Source organism: Coregonus lavaretus (genome assembly GCF_964263955.1).
Source record: "Coregonus lavaretus genome assembly, contig: HAP1_SCAFFOLD_968, whole genome shotgun sequence".
In the NCBI taxonomy this organism is placed as follows: Eukaryota; Metazoa; Chordata; class Actinopteri; order Salmoniformes; family Salmonidae; genus Coregonus; species Coregonus lavaretus.
In genome coordinates this window covers 108,149-133,290 of record NW_028160533.1, presented here as the reverse complement: position 1 = coordinate 133,290, position 25,142 = coordinate 108,149, and the positions used below count along the sequence as shown (strand labels likewise).

General features: G+C 45.8%; 1 protein-coding gene across 1 annotated transcript in view; it reads left to right on the top strand.

Annotated features, from left to right (window-relative positions):
* Nucleotides 1-6,671: 6,671 nt before the first annotated feature.
* LOC311121690 (uncharacterized protein) overlaps nt 6,672-25,142 on the top strand; it is a 63,676-nt gene continuing 45,205 nt past the window's right edge. The window contains exons 1-4 of the mRNA XM_084196148.1: nt 6,672-6,783; nt 21,214-21,377; nt 24,150-24,278; nt 24,458-24,535. Of these exons, the coding sequence (XP_084052274.1) occupies nt 21,237-21,377; nt 24,150-24,278; nt 24,458-24,535 (348 nt within the window). The 5' untranslated portion in view covers nt 6,672-6,783; nt 21,214-21,236. The remainder of the gene's footprint in view (nt 6,784-21,213; nt 21,378-24,149; nt 24,279-24,457; nt 24,536-25,142) is intronic.

Sequence of the window (25,142 nt, the reverse complement as noted above, 5' to 3'; positions counted from 1 at the left end):
AATTTAAAGGCAATGCTACCAAATACTAATTGAGTGTATGTAAACTTCTGACCCACTGGGAATGTGACGAAATAAATAAAAGCTGAAATAAATCATTCTCTCTACTATTATTCTGACATTTCACATTCTTAAAATAAAGTGGTGATCCTAACTGAGCTAAGACAGGGAATTCTTACTAGGATTAAATGTCAGGAATTGTGAAAAACTGAGTTTAAATGTATTTGGCTAAGGTGTATGTAAACTTCCGACTTCAACTGTAATAGTTCCTATCTAAGAGGTCAGAGGTTAGACACAAAGCCTAGTCGCCTAGCGACTACCAGCAGTTTCGGAGCGGTTGAATGAGGGCAGAAAAAACTACTACGGTCAACGCTTCCCAAATTCTCAGAGCGGAATTTACTTGTTTTATTGTTCTGGAAAATGACTGTAGCCTGGTGCCAGGCAGTGTACCCAGAATCAGATTGATATCTACTAAACCCAGAGTGATAATCAGTGGTTATAGATTGAGCATCAAATGGATTCGGGATCAGGGGTGTACCATGTGACAGACTCATTGCAGGGGCCTTTTCTCGTCTCATGTGGTCCTGGGCTTCTGGTCCCCCCAGCTGGGGCAGAGAAGACAGGGAGAGGTTACCCAGTACACCTGGTCCCCCCAGCTGGGGCGTAGAAGACAGGGAGAGGTTACCCAGTACACCTGGTCCCCCCAGCTGGGGCGTAGAAGACAGGGAGAGGTTACCCAGTACACCTGGTCCCCCCAGCTGGGGCGTAGAAGACAGGAAGAGGTTACCCAGTACACCTGGTCCCCTCAGCTGGGGCGTAGAAGACAGGGAGAGGTTACCCAGTACACCTGGTCCCCCCAGCTGGGGCGGAGAAGACAGGGAGAGGTTACCCAGTACACCTGGTCCCCCCAGCTGGGGCGTAGAAGACAGGAAGAGGTTACCCAGTACACCTGGTCCCCCCCCAGCTGGGGCGGAGACAACAGGGAGAGGTTACCCAGGACACCTGCTTCCGGCCCGTTGTCTGCTAAGGAGTCCCAGAGCTACTGAGAGTCCAAGGACCCTACTTGGCTGTAGGAGCAACATCTTCTTCCAGTTCAGCTCCTTCATCCGAGGCACTTAACTGCAGTTTGGGTGACCTGGACGATCTGGAACTGCCCTTTCCACTGGGGTTTCCATAGTTATTTCCCTCGAGTGTGTCGTCTCACCATTACCCAGTCCCCTGGCTGGAGTTCGTGGCTGTGGAGACTTGTGAGTGAACAGCTCGGATGCAGTCAGTTAAGGCTACACAATACTTTAGCACAGTATCATCTAACCAATGCAGGTCCGGGATAGCACATGGAGGAGATGCTGGTGTTCTCGTAGAGAACCTTGTGCGGGCTAAGTCCAGTTTTCCTAGCCGGGGTAGAACGCATCGTGCTATAGGGAGAGTGTCTACCTAGGTCAGTCCATATTTTGTCTAGTTTATTTTTCAGGACTGCAGTGAATTTCATAAAAACCTAAATAGTCAAAAATTTAAAAAAGTATGCTTTTTAGATAAAACTATAATAAATATATTCACGTCACCAAATAATTGAATTAAACACACTATTTTGCAATGAAGGTCTACAGTAGCCTCAACAGCACTCTGTAGGGTAGCACCATGGTGTAGCCGGAGGACAGCTAGCTTCTGTCCTCCTCTGGGTACATTTTTTATTTTTTATTTATTTTTATTTAACCAGGTAAGCCAGTTGAGAACAAGTTCTCATTTACTGTGACCTGGCCAAGATAAAGCAAAGCAGTGCGATTAAAAACAACAACACAGAGTTACATATGGGGTAAAAAAAACATAAAGTCAAAAATACAACAGAAAATATATATACAGTGTGTGCAAATGTATTAAATTATGGAGGTAAGGCAATAAATAGGCCATAGTGCAAAATAATTGCAATTTAGTATTAACACTGGAGTGATAGATGTGCAGAAGATGATGTGCAAATAGAGATACTGGGGTGCAAATGAGCAAAAATAAATAACAATATAGGGATGAGGTAGTTGGGTGGGCTAATTACAGATGGTTCTCACCCCCTTCCATAGATGTACACAGTAACTATGACAACTGATAAATAAAACATGAAACAAAACAAGAGTCAGGAACAGAGTAACAGAATCAATAACCCCTGGGGAAGGAACCAAAGGGAGTGACATATATAGGGGAGGGAATCAGGAAGGGGATGGAGTCCAGGTGAGTCTGATGAGGCGCTGGTGCGCGTAACGATGGTGACAGGTGTGTGTAATAAAGAGCAGCCTGGTGACCTAGAGACCAGAGGGGGAGCATACGTGACATGAACAAATTAATTTATTCAGAGAAAGAGAGAGATTATTTCTCTCAAATGTTGTGCACAAATCTGTTAGTGAACATTTCTCCTTTCCCAAGATAATCCATCCACCTGACAGGTGTGGCATATCAAGAAGCTGATTAAACAGCATGATCATTACACGGGTGCACCTTTTGCTGGGGACAATAAAAGGCCACTCTAAAATTTGCAGTTTTGTCATACAACACAATGCCACAGATGTCTGAAGTTTCGAGGGAGCATGCAATTGGCATGCTGACTGCAGGAATGTCCCCAGGGCTGTTGCCAGATAATTAAATGTTAATTTCTCTACCATAAGCCGCATGTTGTTTTTATAACACATGGTACCTTTAATAATATTTAGATCAACTAGGTCCTGGATGAGAGCAGGCCTGGATACGGCCCAGTACATCACTGGGGCCAAGCTTCCTGCCATCCAGGAAAAAAAGAGGACTGAGCACGCCCCCATTCTCATCGCAGGGCTGTAGTGGAACAGGTTGAGAGCTTCAAGTTCCTTGTTGTCCACATCACCAACAAACTATCATGGTCCAAACACACCAAGACAGTCGTGAAGAGGGCACGACAAAGCCTATTCCCCCTCAGGAGACTGAAAAGATTTTGCATGGGTCCTCAGATCCTCAAAAAATGATACAGCTGCACCATTGAGAGCATCCTGACTGGTTCACCGCCTGGTATGGCAACTGCTTGGCCTCCGACCGCAAGGCACTACATAGGGTAGTGCGTACGGCCCAGTACATCACTGGGGCCAAGTTTCCTGCCATCCAGGACCTCTATACCAGACGGTGTCAGAGGAAGGCCCTCAAAATTGTCAAAGACTCCAGCCACCCTAGTCATAGACTGTTCTCTCTGCTACCGCACGGCAAGTGGTACCGGAGTGCCAAGTCTAGGTCCAAAAGGCTTCTCAACAGCTTCTACCCCCAAGCCATAAGACTCCTGAACAGTTAATCATGGTGTCACGCCCTGGCTCTGGGACTCTTATATGTTGAGCCAGGGTGTGTAGATTCTATGTTTTGTGTTCTTTGTTTCAGTTTCTAGTTCATGTGTATCTATGTTGGCCGGGGTGGTTCTCATTCAGAGGCAACGAGAATCAGCTGTTGCTTGTTGTCTCTGATTGGGAACCATACTTAGGCAGCCTGTTTGGCACAGTGTATTGTGGGATCTTGTTCCGTGTTGGTTTGTGTTTGTTACCTAGGACTTCACGTATCGTTTTGTTGTTTTTTGTTCATGTGGTGAATATATAATAAAGTATGTTCGCATTCCACGCTGCGCATTGGTCCAATCCTTTTGACGATCGTGACACATGGCTACCCGGACTATTTGCACTGCCCCCCCACCCCATCTTTTTACGCTGCTGCTACTCTGTGTATTATTTATGCATAGTCACTTTAACTCTACCCACATGTACATATTACCTCAACTACCTCAACTAGCCGGTGCCCCCGCACATTGACTCTGCACCGGTACCCCCCTGTATATATAGCCTCCCTACTGTCACTTTATTTTACTTCTGCTCTTTTTTTCTCAACACTTTTTTGTTGTTGTTGTTTTATTTAACTTTTTTATGAAAAAATTAATGCATTGTTGGTTAAGGGCTGTAAGTAAGCATTTCACGGTAACGTCTACACCTGTTGTATTCCGCGCATGTGGCAAATAAGATTTGATTTGATTTGATTTGAAAGCGGCAGCTCTACCCTTTAGCTCAGTGCGGATGTTGCCTGTAATCCATGGCTTCTGGTTGGGGTATGTACGTACGGTCACTGTGGGGACGACGTCATCGATGCACTTATTGATGAAGCCAGTGACTTATGTGGTGCACTCCTCAATGCCTTCGGAAGAATCCCTGAACATATTCTAGTCTGTGCTAGCAAAACAGTCCTGTAGCTTAGCATCTGCTTCATCTGACCACTTCTTTATTTAGCGAGTCACTGGTGCTTCCTGATTTAGTTTTTGCTTGTAAGCAGGAATCAGGAGGATAGAGTTATGGTCAGATTTGCCAAATGGAGGGCGAGGGAGAGCTTTGTATGCGTCTCTGTGTGTGGAGTAAAGGTGGTCTAGAGTTTTTTTTCCTCTGGTTGCACATTTAACATGCTGTTAGAAATGAGGTAGAACGGATTTAAGTTTCCCTGCATTAAAGTCCCCGGCCACTAGGAGCGCCGCCTCTGGATGAGCATTTTCCTGTCTGCTTATGGCCGTAAACAGTTCATTGAGGGCGGTCTTAGTGCCTGCATCGGTTTGTGGTGGTAAATAGACAGCTATGAATAATATAGATGAGAACTATCTTGGTAGATAGTGGGTCTACAGCTTATCATGAGATACTCTACCTCAGGCGAGCAAAACCTCAAGACTTCCTTAGTATTTGATTTTGTGCACCAGCTGTTGTTTACAAATATACATAGACCGCCACCCCTTGTCTTACCAGAGGCTGCTGTTCTATCCTGCCGGTACAGTGCTGTTCTATCCTGCCGATACAGCGCTGTTCTATCCTGCCGATACAGCGCTGTTCTATCCTGCCGATAAAGTGCTGTTCTATCCTGCCGGTACAGTGCTGTTCTATCCTGCCGGTACAGCGCTGTTCTATCCTGCCGATACAGCGCTGTTCTATCCTGCCGATACAGTGCTGTTCTATCCTGCCGATACAGCGCTGTTCTATCCTGCCGATACAGCGCTGTTCTATCCTGCCGGTACAGCGCTGTTCTATCCTGCCGGTACAGCGCTGTTCTATCCTGCCGGTACAGTGCTGTTCTATCCTGCCGATACAGTGTATAACCCGCCAAGGTGAGTAATCGCTGTTCTGATGTCCAGAAGCTCTTTACGGTCATAAGAGACAGTAGCAGCATCATTATGTTACAAACAATGCGAAAAAACAAACAAAATAGCACGGTTGGTTAAGAGTCCATAAAATGGCAGACATCCTCATTTTATGTCAGAGGTCAAGTTTAATGACAACACCGTTCAATCAAGAGCGTCTAACCTATAGCAGTTCGCTTTTGACACACCCACTCCTTTTGACACACCCACTCCTTTTGACACACCCACTCCTTTCGACACACCCACTCCTTTCAACACGCCCACTGCTTTCGACACACCCCACTACTCCGAGACCAGTTTGGGACGCAGCTACCTATACTTGGTGGGGAGCGGAACCCTTACAAAAAAAGATTGCAGTTTTGAAACTGCAGTAAAAGTGCAGTAACTGCAGTCGACTGTGGTATTTTTGACGCAGTAATTGCAGAATAACTGCAGTGTACTGCAGTTGAACTGCACTTATACTGCAACATTACTGCAGTAAATTAAACAGTGTTATTTTGGACGCAGTATTTGCCTCATATTGCAGTTATACTGCACTTTAACTGCAATCTTTTTTCGGAAGGGAAATTCCAACCGGATGCTTCAGATTTGTACATTCTGAGAAATATCTGGCTCCTGTGGTAGAAGCAAAAACAGTCAACTCTGTGGTACCTGCTGGACCCGCTCACCATCCACAAAGCTAGAGGAGACTACTCATCCGGCCACAGCTAGAGGAGACTACTCCTCCGGCCACAGCTAGTGGAGACTACTCCTCCTGCCACAGCTAGAGGAGACTACTCCTCCTGCCACAGCTAGAGGAGACTACTCCTCCGGCCACAGCTAGAAGAGACTACTCCTCCGGCCACAGCTAGAGGAGACTACTCCTCCGGCCACAGCTAGAGGAGACTACTCCTCCGGCCACAGCTAGAGGAGACTACTCCTCCGGCCACAGCTAGAGGAGACTACTCCTCCGGCCACAGCTAGAGGAGACTACTCCTCCTGCCACAGCTAGAGGAGACTACTCCTCCGGCCACAGCTAGAAGAGACTACTCCTCCGGCCACAGCTAGAGGAGACTACTCCTCCGGCCACAGCTAGAGGAGACTACTCCTCCGGCCACAGCTAGAGGAGACTACTCCTCCGGCCACAGCTAGAGGAGACTACTCCTCCGGCCACAGCTAGAGGAGACTACTCCTCCTGCCACAGCTAGAGGAGACTACTCCTCCGGCCACAGCTAGAGGAGACTACTCCTCCGGCCACAGCTAGAGGAGACTACTCCTCCGGCCACAGCTAGAGGAGACTACTCCTCCGGCCACAGCTAGAGGAGACTACTCCTCCGGCCACAGCTAGAGGAGACTACTCCTTCGGCCAAAGCTAGAGGAGACTACTCCTCCGGCCACAGCTAGAGGAGACTACTCCTCCGGCCACACGGTGGTGCTGTCTGCTTATGAAGTTAGTTATTTCTGCATGGTTCCTCTGTTTTTATGTCAGAGGTAAAGTTTACAGGTTTGAATCGTGTTGTGAGGAAGTGTTTAGGATCATCAAAATGAATGTAATAAATATGGGATAGGTTTCATTACTTTTTTTGAAGGCTACAGAAAGCGTTTGTTTACATTCACAGTATGTTTCGAAGGATCTGCTTTTGAAGGTAGGAAAGCTGTCTACTTGCTATCTTGATTGCTAGCTAACTAGTTTAGAGTATGATTCATCTCACTGTAAGCTAGCTTTAGCTAGCTAGCCAACTAACGTTAACGTTGCTTGTTACTTGGCAAGCTGATTATGAGGAGCTCATCTCTCCAATGCCAAAACTACCTTGCTATGTTACTAGCTACTGATCTTCTTATGTGGGTCAAGGTTGAGCTTTTAAAGCTAGCTAGCTATCACTTGTATATTCGCTACTAACCAACTCTGGGTCTATGGGGCTCTGCCTGATTCAATGTTTCCCCTTTTATCATTGTGGTTGTGCTTACGAATTCGTTTTCTGCTGAACTGATATCTGTAACATGAATTTATCCATAACATTACGAATTGCAGAATACTGGAGGCTCACAATGGATCAGAGTTTTACTCACTGTCAACCTGACCTGACCCACTTCAAATCAAATTAGGGCTGGACGATATGGCCAAAATATAATATCACGTTTGTTTTTTAATTAGACGGTTTGACAGTATTTTATGTTTTTGAATAATAAAAGTAAATCATTTTCTATATGAGTAGTGCGTGACTCTAGGGTGGCAACACAGACTAACTGGACATTCTATATGAGTAGTGCGTGACTCTAGGGTGGCAACACAGACTAACTGGACATTCTATATGAGTAGTATGTGACTCTAGGGCGGCAACACAGACTAACTGGACATTCTATATGAGTAGTGCGTGACTCTAGGGTGGCAACACAGACTAACTGGACATTCTATATGAGTAGTATGTGACTCTAGGGCGGCAACACAGACTAACTGGACATTCTATATGAGTAGTGCGTGACTCTAGGGTGGCAACACAGACTAACTGGACATTCTATATGAGTAGTGGGTGACTCTAGGGTGGCAACACGGACTAACTGGACATTCTATATGAGTAGTGCGTGACTCTAGGGTGCAACACGGACTAACTGGACATTCTATATGAGTAGTGCGTGACTCTAGGGCGGCAACACAGACTAACTGGACATTCTATATGAGTAGTGCGTGACTCTAGGGTGGCAACACGGACTAACTGGACATTCTATATGAGTAGTGCGTGACTCTAGGGCGGCAACACAGACTAACTGGACATTCTATATGAGTAGTGCGTGACTCTAGGGCGGCAACACAGACTAACTGGACATTCTATATGAGTAGTATGTGACTCTAGGGCGGCAACACAGACTAACTGGACATTCTATATGAGTAGTGCGTGACTCTAGGGTGGCAACACAGACTAACTGGACATTCTATATGAGTAGTGGGTGACTCTAGGGTGGCAACACGGACTAACTGGACATTCTATATGAGTAGTGCGTGACTCTAGGGTGCAACACGGACTAACTGGACATTCTATATGAGTAGTGCGTGACTCTAGGGCGGCAACACAGACTAACTGGACATTCTATATGAGTAGTGCGTGACTCTAGGGTGGCAACACGGACTAACTGGACATTCTATATGAGTAGTGCGTGACTCTAGGGCGGCAACACAGACTAACTGGACATTCTATATGAGTAGTGCGTGACTCTAGGGTGCAACACGGACTAACTGGACATTCTATATGAGTAGTGGGTGACTCTAGGGTGGCAACACGGACTAACTGGACATTCTATATGAGTAGTATGTGACTCTAGGGTGCAACACGGACTAACTGGACATTCTATATGAGTAGTGGGTGACTCTAGGGTGCAACACGGACTAACTGGACATTCTATATGAGTAGTGGGTGACTCTAGGGTGGCAACACGGACTAACTGGACATTCTATATGAGTAGTGCGTGACTCTAGGGTGGCAACACAGACTAACTGGACATTCTATATGAGTAGTATGTGACTCTAGGGTGCAACACGGACTAACTGGACATTCTATATGAGTAGTGCGTGACTCTAGGGCGGCAACACAGACTAACTGGACATTCTATATGAGTAGTGGGTGACTCTAGGGTGGCAACACAGACTAACTGGACATTCTATATGAGTAGTGGGTGACTCTAGGGCGGCAACACAGACTAACTGGACATTCTATATGAGTAGTGCGTGACTCTAGGGTGGCAACACGGACTAACTGGACATTCTATATGAGTAGTGCGTGACTCTAGGGCGGCAACACAGACTAACTGGACATTCTATATGAGTAGTGCGTGACTCTAGGGCGGCAACACAGACTAACTGGACATTCTATATGAGTAGTGCGTGACTCTAGGGTGGCAACACGGACTAACTGGACATTCTATATGAGTAGTGGGTGACTCTAGGGCGGCAACACAGACTAACTGGACATTCTATATGAGTAGTGCGTGACTCTAGGGTGCAACACGGACTAACTGGACATTCTATATGAGTAGTGCGTGACTCTAGGGTGCAACACGGACTAACTGGACATTCTATATGAGTAGTGGGTGACTCTAGGGCGGCAACACAGACTAACTGGACATTCTATATGAGTAGTGGGTGACTCTAGGGCGGCAACACGGACTAACTGGACATTCTATATGAGTAGTATGTGACTCTAGGGTGCAACACAGACTAACTGGACATTCTATATGAGTAGTGCGTGACTCTAGGGTGGCAACACAGACTAACTGGACATTCTATATGAGTAGTGGGTGACTCTAGGGTGCAACACAGACTAACTGGACATTCTATATGAGTAGTGCGTGACTCTAGGGTGGCAACACGGACTAACTGGACATTCTATATGAGTAGTGGGTGACTCTAGGGCGGCAACACAGACTAACTGGACATTCTATATGAGTAGTGGGTGACTCTAGGGTGGCAACACGGACTAACTGGACATTCTATATGAGTAGTATGTGACTCTAGGGTGCAACACAGACTAACTGGACATTCTATATGAGTAGTGCGTGACTCTAGGGTGGCAACACAGACTAACTGGACATTCTATATGAGTAGTGGGTGACTCTAGGGTGGCAACACAGACTAACTGGACATTCTATATGAGTAGTGCGTGACTCTAGGGTGCAACACGGACTAACTGGACATTCTATATGAGTAGTGCGTGACTCTAGGGTGCAACACGGACTAACTGGACATTCTATATGAGTAGTGGGTGACTCTAGGGTGGCAACACAGACTAACTGGACATTCTATATGAGTAGTATGTGACTCTAGGGCGGCAACACAGACTAACTGGACATTCTATATGAGTAGTGCGTGACTCTAGGGCGGCAACACGGACTAACTGGACATTCTATATGAGTAGTGCGTGACTCTAGGGTGCAACACGGACTAACTGGACATTCTATATGAGTAGTGCGTGACTCTAGGGTGGCAACACGGACTAACTGGACATTCTATATGAGTAGTATGTGACTCTAGGGTGCAACACGGACTAACTGGACATTCTATATGAGTAGTGGGTGACTCTAGGGTGGCAACACGGACTAACTGGACATTCTATATGAGTAGTGCGTGACTCTAGGGTGGCAACACAGACTAACTGGACATTCTATATGAGTAGTGGGTGACTCTAGGGTGGCAACACGGACTAACTGGACATTCTATATGAGTAGTGCGTGACTCTAGGGTGGCAACACAGACTAACTGGACATTCTATATGAGTAGTGGGTGACTCTAGGGTGGCAACACGGACTAACTGGACATTCTATATGAGTAGTGCGTGACTCTAGGGTTGCAACACAGACTAACTGGACATTCTATATGAGTAGTATGTGACTCTAGGGTGCAACACGGACTAACTGGACATTCTATATGAGTAGTGCGTGACTCTAGGGCGGCAACACAGACTAACTGGACATTCTATATGAGTAGTGGGTGACTCTAGGGCGGCAACACAGACTAACTGGACATTCTATATGAGTAGTGCGTGACTCTAGGGTGCAACACGGACTAACTGGACATTCTATATGAGTAGTGCGTGACTCTAGGGCGGCAACACAGACTAACTGGACATTCTATATGAGTAGTGCGTGACTCTAGGGTGGCAACACGGACTAACTGGACATTCTATATGAGTAGTGCGTGACTCTAGGGCGGCAACACAGACTAACTGGACATTCTATATGAGTAGTGCGTGACTCTAGGGCGGCAACACAGACTAACTGGACATTCTATATGAGTAGTGCGTGACTCTAGGGTGGCAACACGGACTAACTGGACATTCTATATGAGTAGTGGGTGACTCTAGGGCGGCAACACAGACTAACTGGACATTCTATATGAGTAGTGCGTGACTCTAGGGTGCAACACGGACTAACTGGACATTCTATATGAGTAGTGCGTGACTCTAGGGTGCAACACGGACTAACTGGACATTCTATATGAGTAGTGGGTGACTCTAGGGCGGCAACACAGACTAACTGGACATTCTATATGAGTAGTGGGTGACTCTAGGGCGGCAACACGGACTAACTGGACATTCTATATGAGTAGTATGTGACTCTAGGGTGCAACACAGACTAACTGGACATTCTATATGAGTAGTGCGTGACTCTAGGGTGGCAACACAGACTAACTGGACATTCTATATGAGTAGTGGGTGACTCTAGGGTGCAACACAGACTAACTGGACATTCTATATGAGTAGTGCGTGACTCTAGGGTGCAACACGGACTAACTGGACATTCTATATGAGTAGTGCGTGACTCTAGGGTGCAACACGGACTAACTGGACATTCTATATGAGTAGTGGGTGACTCTAGGGTGGCAACACAGACTAACTGGACATTCTATATGAGTAGTGCGTGACTCTAGGGCGGCAACACAGACTAACTGGACATTCTATATGAGTAGTGGGTGACTCTAGGGCGGCAACACGGACTAACTGGACATTCTATATGAGTAGTATGTGACTCTAGGGTGCAACACAGACTAACTGGACATTCTATATGAGTAGTGCGTGACTCTAGGGTGGCAACACAGACTAACTGGACATTCTATATGAGTAGTGGGTGACTCTAGGGTGCAACACAGACTAACTGGACATTCTATATGAGTAGTGCGTGACTCTAGGGTGGCAACACAGACTAACTGGACATTCTATATGAGTAGTGCGTGACTCTAGGGTGGCAACACAGACTAACTGGACATTCTATATGAGTAGTATGTGACTCTAGGGTGCAACACGGACTAACTGGACATTCTATATGAGTAGTGCGTGACTCTAGGGTGCAACACGGACTAACTGGACATTCTATATGAGTAGTGCGTGACTCTAGGGTGCAACACGGACTAACTGGACATTCTATATGAGTAGTATGTGACTCTAGGGTGCAACACGGACTAACTGGACATTCTATATGAGTAGTGGGTGACTCTAGGGTGGCAACACGGACTAACTGGACATTCTATATGAGTAGTGGGTGACTCTAGGGTGGCAACACAGACTAACTGGACATTCTATATGAGTAGTGCGTGACTCTAGGGCGGCAACACAGACTAACTGGACATTCTATATGAGTAGTATGTGACTCTAGGGTGCAACACGGACTAACTGGACATTCTATATGAGTAGTGGGTGACTCTAGGGTGGCAACACGGACTAACTGGACATTCTATATGAGTAGTGGGTGACTCTAGGGCGGCAACACAGACTAACTGGACATTCTATATGAGTAGTGGGTGACTCTAGGGTGGCAACACGGACTAACTGGACATTCTATATGAGTAGTATGTGACTCTAGGGCGGCAACACAGACTAACTGGACATTCTATATGAGTAGTATGTGACTCTAGGGCGGCAACACAGACTAACTGGACATTCTATATGAGTAGTGCGTGACTCTAGGGTGGCAACACGGACTAACTGGACATTCTATATGAGTAGTGCGTGACTCTAGGGTGCAACACGGACTAACTGGACATTCTATATGAGTAGTGCGTGACTCTAGGGTGGCAACACAGACTAACTGGACATTCTATATGAGTAGTGGGTGACTCTAGGGTGGCAACACAGACTAACTGGACATTCTATATGAGTAGTGGGTGACTCTAGGGCGGCAACACAGACTAACTGGACATTCTATATGAGTAGTGCGTGACTCTAGGGTGGCAACACGGACTAACTGGACATTCTATATGAGTAGTGCGTGACTCTAGGGTGCAACACAGACTAACTGGACATTCTATATGAGTAGTGCGTGACTCTAGGGTGGCAACACGGACTAACTGGACATTCTATATGAGTAGTATGTGACTCTAGGGTGGCAACACAGACTAACTGGACATTCTATATGAGTAGTGCGTGACTCTAGGGTGGCAACACAGACTAACTGGACATTCTATATGAGTAGTGCGTGACTCTAGGGTGGCAACACGGACTAACTGGACATTCTATATGAGTAGTGGGTGACTCTAGGGTGCAACACGGACTAACTGGACATTCTATATGAGTAGTGGGTGACTCTAGGGTGGCAACACGGACTAACTGGACATTCTATATGAGTAGTATGTGACTCTAGGGTGGCAACACAGACTAACTGGACATTCTATATGAGTAGTGCGTGACTCTAGGGTGCAACACGGACTAACTGGACATTCTATATGAGTAGTGCGTGACTCTAGGGTGGCAACACAGACTTACTGGACATTCTATATGAGTAGTGCGTGACTCTAGGGTGGCAACACGGACTAACTGGACATTCTATATGAGTAGTGGGTGACTCTAGGGTGGCAACACGGACTAACTGGACATTCTATATGAGTAGTGGGTGACTCTAGGGTGGCAACACAGACTAACTGGACATTCTATATGAGTAGTGGGTGACTCTAGGGCGGCAACACGGACTAACTGGACATTCTATATGAGTAGTGCGTGACTCTAGGGTGGCAACACAGACTAACTGGACATTCTATATGAGTAGTGCGTGACTCTAGGGTGGCAACACAGACTAACTGGACATTCTATATGAGTAGTGCGTGACTCTAGGGTGGCAACACATACTAACTGGACATTCTATATGAGTAGTGGGTGACTCTAGGGTGGCAACACGGACTAACTGGACATTCTATATGAGTAGTGGGTGACTCTAGGGCGGCAACACAGACTAACTGGACATTCTATATGAGTAGTGGGTGACTCTAGGGCGGCAACACAGACTAACTGGACATTCTATATGAGTAGTGGGTGACTCTAGGGTGGCAACACAGACTAACTGGACATTCTATATGAGTAGTGCGTGACTCTAGGGTGGCAACACAGACTAACTGGACATTCTAAGTGATTTCAAACGGGTCTTTCTCCATTCTGATTATTTTATACTGTTCAATTCAACTTCAACCAACATTTTCAGCATTTAAATCAATTTCTGCATTTCCTGCACTCATTTGAGATCATTTGCCATGGATGGCTGCACGATATTGGCAAACAATCTAGGCCTTATTTTTAACCAAATGTTGCAATTGTGATTTAGAGCAAAACACTTGGGTGAACTGTTGGAATCATGGAAAAATAATGATTATTCAAATTCTATAGTTAGAATATAATAGTGGGCACTTTGAATATAGTTTGACATGACAACAAATGAAAATGCCAGGATAGGAACCAAAGTGTTGACAAGTGTTTCCTAGGGGACCCTATAATATTTGGCTACATTTAATGTTTTCACTTAACTACTTCATGTAGTTAACATATTCTTCCTTCACGTATTCGTCTTTGATTTAGAAGATGCTGTTGCCTGAAAAAACTGATTTAGGTCTATACCATCTCTGGTATTATCAGACTGTACAGTGCCTTCGGAAAGTATTCAGACCCCTTGACTTTTCCCACATTTTATTAGGTTACAGCCTTATCAATCTACACACAATACCCCATACCTCTGGGGTATGACGCTACAAGCTTGGCACACCTGTATTTGGGGAGTTTCTCCTATTCTTCTCTGCAGATCCTCTCAAGCTCTCAGGTTGGGGAGCGTCGCTGCACAGCTATTTTCAGGTCTCTCCAGAGATGTTCGATCGGGTTCAAGTCCAGGCTCTGGCTGGGCCACTCAAGGATATTCAGAGACTTGTCCCGAAGCCACTCCTGCGTTGTCTTGGCTGTGTGCTTAGGGTCATTGTCCTGTTGGAAGGTGAATCTTTGCCCCAGTCTGAGGTCCTGAGTGCTCAGGAGCAGGTTTTCATCACGGATCTCTCTGTACTTTACTCCGTTCATCTTTGCCTCGATCCTGACTAGTCTCCCAGTCCCTCCCGGTGAAAAACACCCCCACTACATGATGCTGTCACCACCATGCTTCACCGTAGGGATGGTGCCAGGTTCCCTCCAGACGTGACGCTTGGCATTCAGGCCAAAGAGTTAAATCTAGGTTTCATCAGACCAGAGAATGTTGTGTCTTATGGTCTGAGAGTCTTTAGGTGCCTTTTGTCAAACTCCAAGCAGACTGTCATGTGCCTTTTACTCCTGAGGGGTGCAGCGGTCTAAGGCACTGCATCTCAGTGCTAGAGGCGTCACTACAGACCCTGGTTCGATTCCAGGCTGTATCACAACCGGCCGTGATTGGGAGTCCCATAGAGCGGCGCACAATTGGCCCAGCGTCGTCCGGGTTTGGCCGGGGTAGGCCGTCATTGTAAATAAGAATTTGTTCTTAACTGACTTGCCTAGTTTAAATAAAGGTTTAAAAAACAACATAAAGGCCTGATTGGTGGTGTGCTGCAGAGATGGTTGTCCTTCTGGAAGGTTCTCCCATCTCCACAGAGGAACTCTGGAACTCTGTCAGAGTGACCATCGGGTTCTTGGTCACCTCCCTGATCAAGGCCCTTCTCCCCTGATTGCTCAATTTGGCCGGGCGGCCAGCTCTAGGAAGAGTCTTGGTGGTTCCAAACTTCTTCCATTTAAGAATGATAGAGGCCACTGTGTTCTTGGGGACCTTCAATGCTGCAGACATTTTTTGGTACCCTTCCCCAAATCTGTGCCTCGACACAATCCTGTTTCGGAGCTCTACGGACAATTCCTTCGACCTCATGGCTTTTTGCTCTGACATGCACTGTCAACTGTGGGACCTTATATAGAAAGGTGTGTGCCTTTCCAAATCATGTCCAATCAATTTAATTTACTACAGGTGGACTCCAATCAAGTTGTAGAAACATCTCAAGGATGATCAATGGAAACAGGATACACCTGAGCTCAATTTCGAGTCTCATAGCAAAGGGTCTGAATACTTATGTAAATACGTAATTTTTTATTTTTAATACATTTGAATTTTTTTTGCAAAACTTGTTTTTTCGCTTTGTCATAATGGGGTATTGTGTGTAGATTGCTGAGGATTATAATTTTTTAAATCCATTTTAGAATAAGGCTGTAACGTAACAAAATGTGGAAAAAGTCAAGTGGTCTGAATACTTTCCGAAGCCACTGTATAGCTAATTATGTTTGCTCTGTCTCAGTACCTTTATTAACTAGCTAGCGATTAGCATTAGTGGCTAACAAGATTCAGGCCCAACTTGCTAAGAAAAGAGAAACTAGCTGTTTGCAGATGTAAGAAACACCGTTATAGATAGTAAAGTAAAAACCCAAACCGGTCCGTGCATCAATAAATACGGTATAGCCTATCGCCCAGCCCTAAGGTATATCGCCCAGCCCTAAGGTATATCGCCCAGCCCTAAGGTATATCGCCCAGCCCTAAGGTATATCGCCCAGCCCTAAGGTATATCGCCCAGCCCTAAATCAAATCACATTGTATTCTTCACAAGCTTTGTAAACAACAGGTGTAGATTAACAGTTAAATGTTCACTTCAACAACCCAGAGAGAGAAAATAGAGAAATAATAGAAAAGTAAAACACGTAATAATAAATACACCACGAGCCATAGAACACAGAGAATAGAACACAGAGAATAGAACACAGAGAATAGAACACAGAGAAGAGAACACAGAGAAGAGAACACAGAGAAGAGAACACAGAGAAGAGAACACAGAGAAGAGAACACAGAGAAGAGAACACAGAGAAGAGAACACAGAGAATAGAACACAGAGAAGAGAACACAGAGAAGAGAACACAGAGAAGAGAACACAGAGAAGAGAACACAGAGAAGAGAACACAGAGAATAGAACACAGAGAATAGAACACAGAGAAGAGAACACAGAGAAGAGAACACAGAGAAGAGAACACAGAGAAGAGAACACAGAGAGCCTGGTCCTTGATCAGTTTGTGCTGTCAAATCAAATCAAATGTTATTTGTCACTTGCTTGGTAAACAACAGGTGTAGACTAACATTGGAATTCTTACGGGCCGTTCTCAACAATACAGACAGAAAAATAGAGACAAATTATAGAAAAAATACAAGGAATAAATACACAGAGTAACGATAACTTGGCTATATACACAGGGTACCAGTACCGAGACGATGTGTAGGGGTACGAGGTAATAACTAGGCTATATACACAGGGTACCAGTACTGAGACGATGTGCAGGGGTACGAGGTAATAACTTGGCTATATACAAGGGGTACCAGTACCGAGACGATGTGCAGGGGTACGAGGTAATAACTTGGCTATATACACAGGGTACCAGTACCGAGACGATGTGCAGGGGTACGAGGTAATAACTTGGCTATATACACAGGGTACCAGTACCGAGACGATGTGCAGGGGTACGAGGTAATAACTTGGCTATATACACAGGGTACCAGTACCGAGACGATGTGCAGGGGTACGAGGTAATAACTTGGCTATATACACAGGGTACCAGTACCGAGACGATGTGTAGGGGTATGAGGTAATAACTAGGCTATATACACAGGGTACCAGTACCGAGACGATGTGCAGGGGTACGAGGTAATAACTTGGCTATATATACAGGGTACCAGTACCGAGACGATGTATAGGGGTACGAGGTAATAACTAGGCTATATACACAGGGTACCAGTACCGAGACGATGTGTAGGGGTACGGGGTAATAACTTGGCTATATACACAGGGTACCAGTACCGAGACGATGTGCAGGGGTACGAGGTAATAACTTGGCTATATACACAGGGTACCAGTACCGAGACGATGTGTAGGGGTACGAGGTAATAACTAGGCTATATACACAGGGTACCAGTACCGAGACGATGTGCAGGGGTACGAGGTAATAACTTGGCTATATACACAGGGTACCAGTACCGAGACGATGTGTAGGGGTACGAGGTAATAACTTGGCTATATATACAGGGTACCAGTACCGAGACGATGTGTAGGGGTACGAGGTAATAACTAGGCTATATACACAGGGTACCAGTACCGAGATGATGTGCAGGGGTACGAGGTAATAACTTGGCTATATACACAGGATACCAGTACCGAGACGATGTGCAGGGGTACGAGGTAATAACTTGGCTATATACACAGGGTACCAGTACCGAGACGATGTGCAGGGGTACGAGGTAATAACTTGGCTATATACACAGGGTACCAGTACCGAGACGATGTGCAGGGGTACGAGGTAATAACTAGGCTATATACACAGGGTACCAGTACCGAGACGATGTGCAGGGGTACGAGGTAATAACTAGGCTATATACACAGGGTACCAGTACCGAGACGATGTGTAGGGGTACGAGGTAATAACTAGGCTATATACACAGGGTACCAGTACCGAGACGATGTGTAGGGGTACGAGGTAATAACTTGGCTATATACACAGGGTACCAGTACCGAGACGATGTGTAGGGGTACGAGGTAATAACTAGGCTATATACACAGGGTACCAGTACCGAGACGATGTGCAGGGGTACGAGGTAATAACTAGGCTATATACACAGGGTACCAGTACCGAGACGATGTGCAGGGGTACGAGGTAATAACTTGGCTATATACACAGGGTACCAGTACCGAGACGATGTGCAGGGGTACGAGGTAATAACTTGGCTATATACACAGGATACCAGTACCGAGACGATGTGCAGGGGTACGAGGTAATAACTTGGCTATATACACAGGATACCAGTACCGAGACGATGTGCAGGGGTACGAGGTAATAACTAGGCTATATACACAGGGTACCAGTACCGAGACGATGTGCAGGGGTACGAGGTAATAACTTGGCTATATACACAGGGTACCAGTACCGAGACGATGTGTAGGGGTACGAGGTAATAACTTGGCTATATACACAGGGTACCAGTACCGAGACGATGTGCAGGGGTACGAGGTAATAACTAGGCTATATACACAGGGTACCAGTACCGAGACGATGTGCAGGGGTACGAGGTAATAACTAGGCTATATACACAGGGTACCAGTACCGAGACGATGTGTAGGGGTACGAGGTAATAACTAGGCTATATACACAGGGTACCAGTACCGAGACGATGTGCAGGGGTACGAGGTAATAACTAGGCTATATACACAGGGTGCCAGTACCGAGACGATGTGTAGGGGTACGAGGTAATAACTTGGCTATATACACAGGGTACCAGTACCGAGACGATGTGCAGGGGTACGAGGTAATAACTTGGCTATATACACAGGGTACCAGTACCGAGACGATGTGCAGGGGTACGAGGTAATAACTAGGCTATATACACAGGGTACCAGTACCGAGACGATGTGCAGGGGTACGAGGTAATAACTTGGCTATATACATAGGGTACCAGTACCGAGACGATGTGCAGGGGTACGAGGTAATAACTTGGCTATATACACAGGGTACCAGTACCGAGACGATGTGCAGGGGTACGAGGTAATAACTTGGCTATATACATAGGGTACCAGTACCGAGACGATGTGCAGGGGTACGAGGTAATAACTAGGCTATATACACAGGGTACCAGTACCGAGACGATGTGCAGGGGTACGAGGTAATAACTTGGCTATATACACAGGGTACCAGTACCGAGACGATGTGTAGGGGTACGAGGTAATAACTTGGCTATATACACAGGGTACCAGTACCGAGACGATGTGTAGGGGTACGAGGTAATAACTAGGCTATATACACAGGGTACCAGTACCGAGACGATGTGCAGGGGTACGAGGTAATAACTTGGCTATATACACAGGGTACCAGTACCGAGACGATGTGCAGGGGTACGAGGTAATAACTTGGCTATATACACAGGATACCAGTACCGAGACGATGTGCAGGGGTACGAGGTAATAACTTGGCTATATACACAGGATACCAGTACCGAGACGATGTGCAGGGGTACGAGGTAATAACTAGGCTATATACACAGGGTACCAGTACCGAGACGATGTGCAGGGGTACGAGGTAATAACTTGGCTATATACACAGGGTACCAGTACCGAGACGATGTGTAGGGGTACGAGGTAATAACTTGGCTATATACACAGGGTACCAGTACCGAGACGATGTGCAGGGGTACGAGGTAATAACTAGGCTATATACACAGGGTACCAGTACCGAGACGATGTGCAGGGGTACGAGGTAATAACTAGGCTATATACACAGGGTACCAGTACCGAGACGATGTGTAGGGGTACGAGGTAATAACTAGGCTATATACACAGGGTACCAGTACCGAGACGATGTGCAGGGGTACGAGGTAATAACTAGGCTATATACACAGGGTACCAGTACCGAGACGATGTGTAGGGGTACGAGGTAATAACTTGGCTATATACACAGGGTACCAGTACCGAGACGATGTGCAGGGGTACGAGGTAATAACTTGGCTATATACACAGGGTACCAGTACCGAGACGATGTGCAGGGGTACGAGGTAATAACTAGGCTATATACACAGGGTACCAGTACCGAGACGATGTGCAGGGGTACGAGGTAATAACTAGGCTATATACACAGGGTACCAGTACCGAGACGATGTGTAGGGGTACGAGGTAATAACTTGGCTATATACACAGGGTACCAGTACCGAGACGATGTGCAGGGGTACGAGGTAATAACTTGGCTATATACACAGGGTACCAGTACCGAGACGATGTGCAGGGGTACGAGGTAATAACTAGGCTATATACACAGGGTACCAGTACCGAGACGATGTGCAGGGGTACGAGGTAATAACTTGGCTATATACACAGGGTACCAGTACCGAGACGATGTGCAGGGGTACGAGGTAATAACTTGGCTATATACACAGGGTACCAGTACCGAGACGATGTGCAGGGGTACGAGGTAATTGAGGTAGATATGTACATATAACTAGGAATAAAGTGACAGATAGTAAACAGCAGCAGTGTATGTGATGAGTCAAAGAAGTTTGTGCAAAAAGGGTCAATGCAGATAGTCCGGGTAGCTATTTGGTTAACTATTTGACTAACTATTTATCAGTGTAATGGCTTGGGGGTAGAAGCTGTTCAGGATCCTGTTGGTTCCAGACGTGTTGCATCGGTACCACTAGCCTGACTGTGTTGGTGTGTGTGGACCATGATGGATCCTAAGTGATGTGAGGGGGTGGGACTCGCCCTATGAGGAACTTGTTTCACCCTATGGGTTTCCCTTGTAATTCCTCCCCAGCTTCCTGAGTGCCCAGGACCAGGATGGAGTCAGCGCTGTTGGATGGCTGGAAGGAGGAGAGGGCGGAGCTGAGGGCAGAGGTGTCTCGGCTGCAGAATGAGCTGGCTGAGAGTCACGCTGAGAGGGAGGAACTGGAGTCCCGTGCCCAGGCCCTCACAGACCGGGTGAGTCCCCACCCCCCCAGGCCCTCACAGACAGGGTAATCCCCCCCACCCACTCAGGGAGGTGAATCATCGCCCCCCCCCCCCCAAGTTACATTTCAACTATTCTTGCGGGACCAGACCTCAACACTGTATTTTTGTTCGAGAACGGGTTGAGTTCTGGTCTTCTGGAGAAACCTACAATTGCTGGAGTCAAGGCTTTCTTGTAGGGCTGACCCCATTTAGTGGTCTGGTCGATTGTTTGGTCGTTAGGCTGTTGGTCGACCCATATTGTTTTAGTCGAGCAGTAACAAATATATATATTTGCGCCCATCTCAGTGAACTAATCCATTGCGGAGGCCTAGACTAAAAGCCAATGTCTGAGGCTCCATATGGAAGGTGTGACTCAATTGCGGAGCCTCCAGAAGCTCTGTATTGCATCGCCATGGCGTCTCCCAGATGTTGTAATAATGCGGAGGGCTCTGCATAGCTCCGTTCTGCATCGCCATGGCGTCTCCCAGATGTCGTAATAATGCGGAGGGCTCTGCATAGCTCCGTTCTGCATCGCCATGGCGTCTCCCAGATGTCGTAATAATGCGGAGGGCTCTGCATAGCTCCGTTCTGCATCGCCATGGCGTCTCCCAGATGTCGTAATAATGCGGAGGGCTCTGCATAGCTCCGTTCTGCATCGCCATGGCGTCTCCCAGATGTCGTAATAATGCGGAGGGCTCTGCATAGCTCCGCAGTGACACGATTGGTTGACGGTAGGTGGGGGCGATATATAGAAAACACAAACTCACTTCCTTGACAACAGCTCTGCACTGCTCTGCGAAGCGTGAGAAGTATGAATGCCCTTCTACTGAGGCCGTATTGACCATGCGCCCAGATGCACATTGAACTTCTCTCTCCAGAATGCACTCTTTTTTCCCGCCAATTTGTGCACATTCATTGTTTCATAACTTTCATTGTTTGAATTGTTTGCGTTTGATTGTTAGTGTCTATCAATTCCCCATTACATATATCACCAGTAGTGCATTTACCGTTAATTCCTATAATTTCTAATCTGTAATGTTTGTTACTTTGGTTACGGTCATTTCTGTTAATGCATTCAATATTGTTATTCCAGTCTTCCTGTTATCATTGTCTGAGTGGACACATTGTTTGCAGAGTACACAACCTACTACACTTGTGAGAAACAAGTTTTGGTTTATTTCATTACATTTATGAGTTCTGTCAATTTAGACATTGTCTTTTGTTTGGAGCTCCTGTCAATGTTGAGTAAAGACGCATAGAAGTAGTCCTATAGGCTACCTGGCCTGAACGCAAATGGAGGGTTAGGGTTAGGGTTAGTGCTAATGGAGGGTTAGGGTTAGGGTTAGTGCTAATGGAGGGTTAGGGTTAGTGCTAATGGAGGGTTAGGGGTTAGGGTTAGGGTTAGTGCTAATGGAGGGTTAGGGTTAGTGCTAATGGAGGGTTAGGGTTAGTGCTAATGGAGGGTTAGGGGTTAGGGTTAGGGTTAGTGCTAATGGAGGGTTAGGGTTAGTGCTAATGGAGGGTTAGGGGTTAGGGTTAGGGTTAGTGCTAATGGAGGGTTAGGGTTAGGGTTAGTGCTAATGGAGGGTTAGGGTTAGGGTTAGTGCTAATGGAGGGTTAGGGTTAGGGTTAGTGCTAATGGAGGGTTAGGGGTTAGGGTTAGGGTTAGTGCTAATGGAGGGTTAGGGTTAGGGTTAGTGCTAATGGAGGGTTAGGGTTAGTGCTAATGGAGGGTTAGGATTAGGGTTAGTGCTAATGGAGGGTTAGGGTTAGTGCTAATGGAGGCATAAATGTGCCCATTTGGGGATCTGATAGTATTTCTGATTGGCTTAATGCACCACCACTAATGACCTGTGGAGCTTCTCAAAGTAATGTTTTCTTCACCTCAAAAACAGCAAGCAAACAAAGTCTGTTTTTACATCGATTGAGAATGACAATAGTTCCTTAGTGTATCTGAAACATCTTTCCATCTCTCTCCCTTCGATAACCACTCAGCGTGACAGGGAAGAAATGTAACGCTCTGATCCAGGCCATGTGTAGCCAATGTGATTTATAGGATATTTGTTTTTATCAGGATATTTTCTACCTGCAGGTTGCAATGTTTTTATTTGTTGGCTTTATGGAGGCTATTTTTACATAGTTGGCAATATAAGTTACTTTTTAGGTTTGTATCATTTTCATTTAGATTTGGATCGAATTTTTAATTCACCACATTACAATGATTTAGAGATATAAAGACGTTATTATAAATTAAATGAAACAGTTTCACGACAATGTGCATATGGAAACCATAACTGGCACGCAGCTCGGTAGAAATTGTAAGATAAATTGGCATTCCACATCAGAATGTTGCCGACTCCTCGTGTAGCCTATCACCGACAACTTCAGGAGAGTAACGGCAGAATCTGAGAAAGCCAGCAGGAGCGGATCTCTGGCGCCCTCTTGAGGCATTTGTCTTATTTCATCCAACCGTAAGCTTAAAGCATCCGACCAGCTCAATGCATATAGTTGATTTTATTAAAACACATAGGGTGTGTCTATATATGGAAAAACACATGTTTAAAAATGTCAACCAATCGATTGGTCGAAAGAACAGACGACTTTCGGTCAACCAATATTTTTTTTTTTTGTCAGGGACAGCACTATTTTCTTATCCATTTACCAAAATACAAAATAATAATAATAATATAAATGGCATATTATTATTATTATATTATTATATTATTAGCCTCATATATCTGTCTCTTTCTATCCTCTGGTTAGCTGTCCCAGTCACTGGACCCATCCCTGTGTGTGTCTCTGCGTCTGGACAGCGAGTGGAGAAGGAAGATGAGAGATGGCAGAGAGAGGGAGGCCAGGCAGGCTCTACTCATCCACAAACTACAGAACAAGGTCCGGGTTTAAATGGTTGGCACTGTGGGGCTATAATGGACTTGTATATGGCCATGTTTTAAGAGCATAAATTCAACAGTCGATGATCAGCGACTGAGCAGAATTGACACTCTCAAACATGGCCGTGAAAATAATTGTTGCTCTCTCGTTTACACTGTGATCAAATGCTCTGTTCTCAGGTGCTGGAATACCGGGATCGCTGTCAGGGAATGGAACACCAGGTGAAGACCGAAGAAAGGGAGCTCCTGAAACGTGAGGTTAGAAGAAAATCTATTATTTGATGAATACTTTATTTAACCAGGTCAATCCCCATTAAGATATGAATCCCTTTTTCAAGGTAGCCCTTGATGAAGTGTTTTTCAATGGTAGTTAATTGAATCTGCATATCAGCACAGAGGAAGAGGAGAAGTGAGTGGGATGACTGGGCCCAAAATCTGTCTTCTCCAGCAAGTGGTGTTTTTTCATTTTTTTAGCTCACCAAGTGAGTCGAATTTGGTTACAACAAATATTAATGGCTTATTTGCTATGTGTGGCTTATTTGATCCAATAGAAGTTTGGTAATGATTAGGTTATTACGAGTGCACTGATCTAAGTAGGACGTGTGACATCCCGACAACATCCCGACAACTTTATATCGGAGTTGTGCCTGGTCGTCACTAGGTACCACAGCCACAAAGTCAAAAACCCATCCTATTTCTACAATGTATTTTCTTAAAATGTGATTTTAAACCTAACCCTATCCACACTAATGATCTTATGCCTAACCTTAAATTAAGACCTACAAGCAAATGTTTGTTTTCACGAATTTTTATGATATAGCCATTTTGAATTTGTGGCTGTGGTAACTAGTGCAAACCGTTGTGT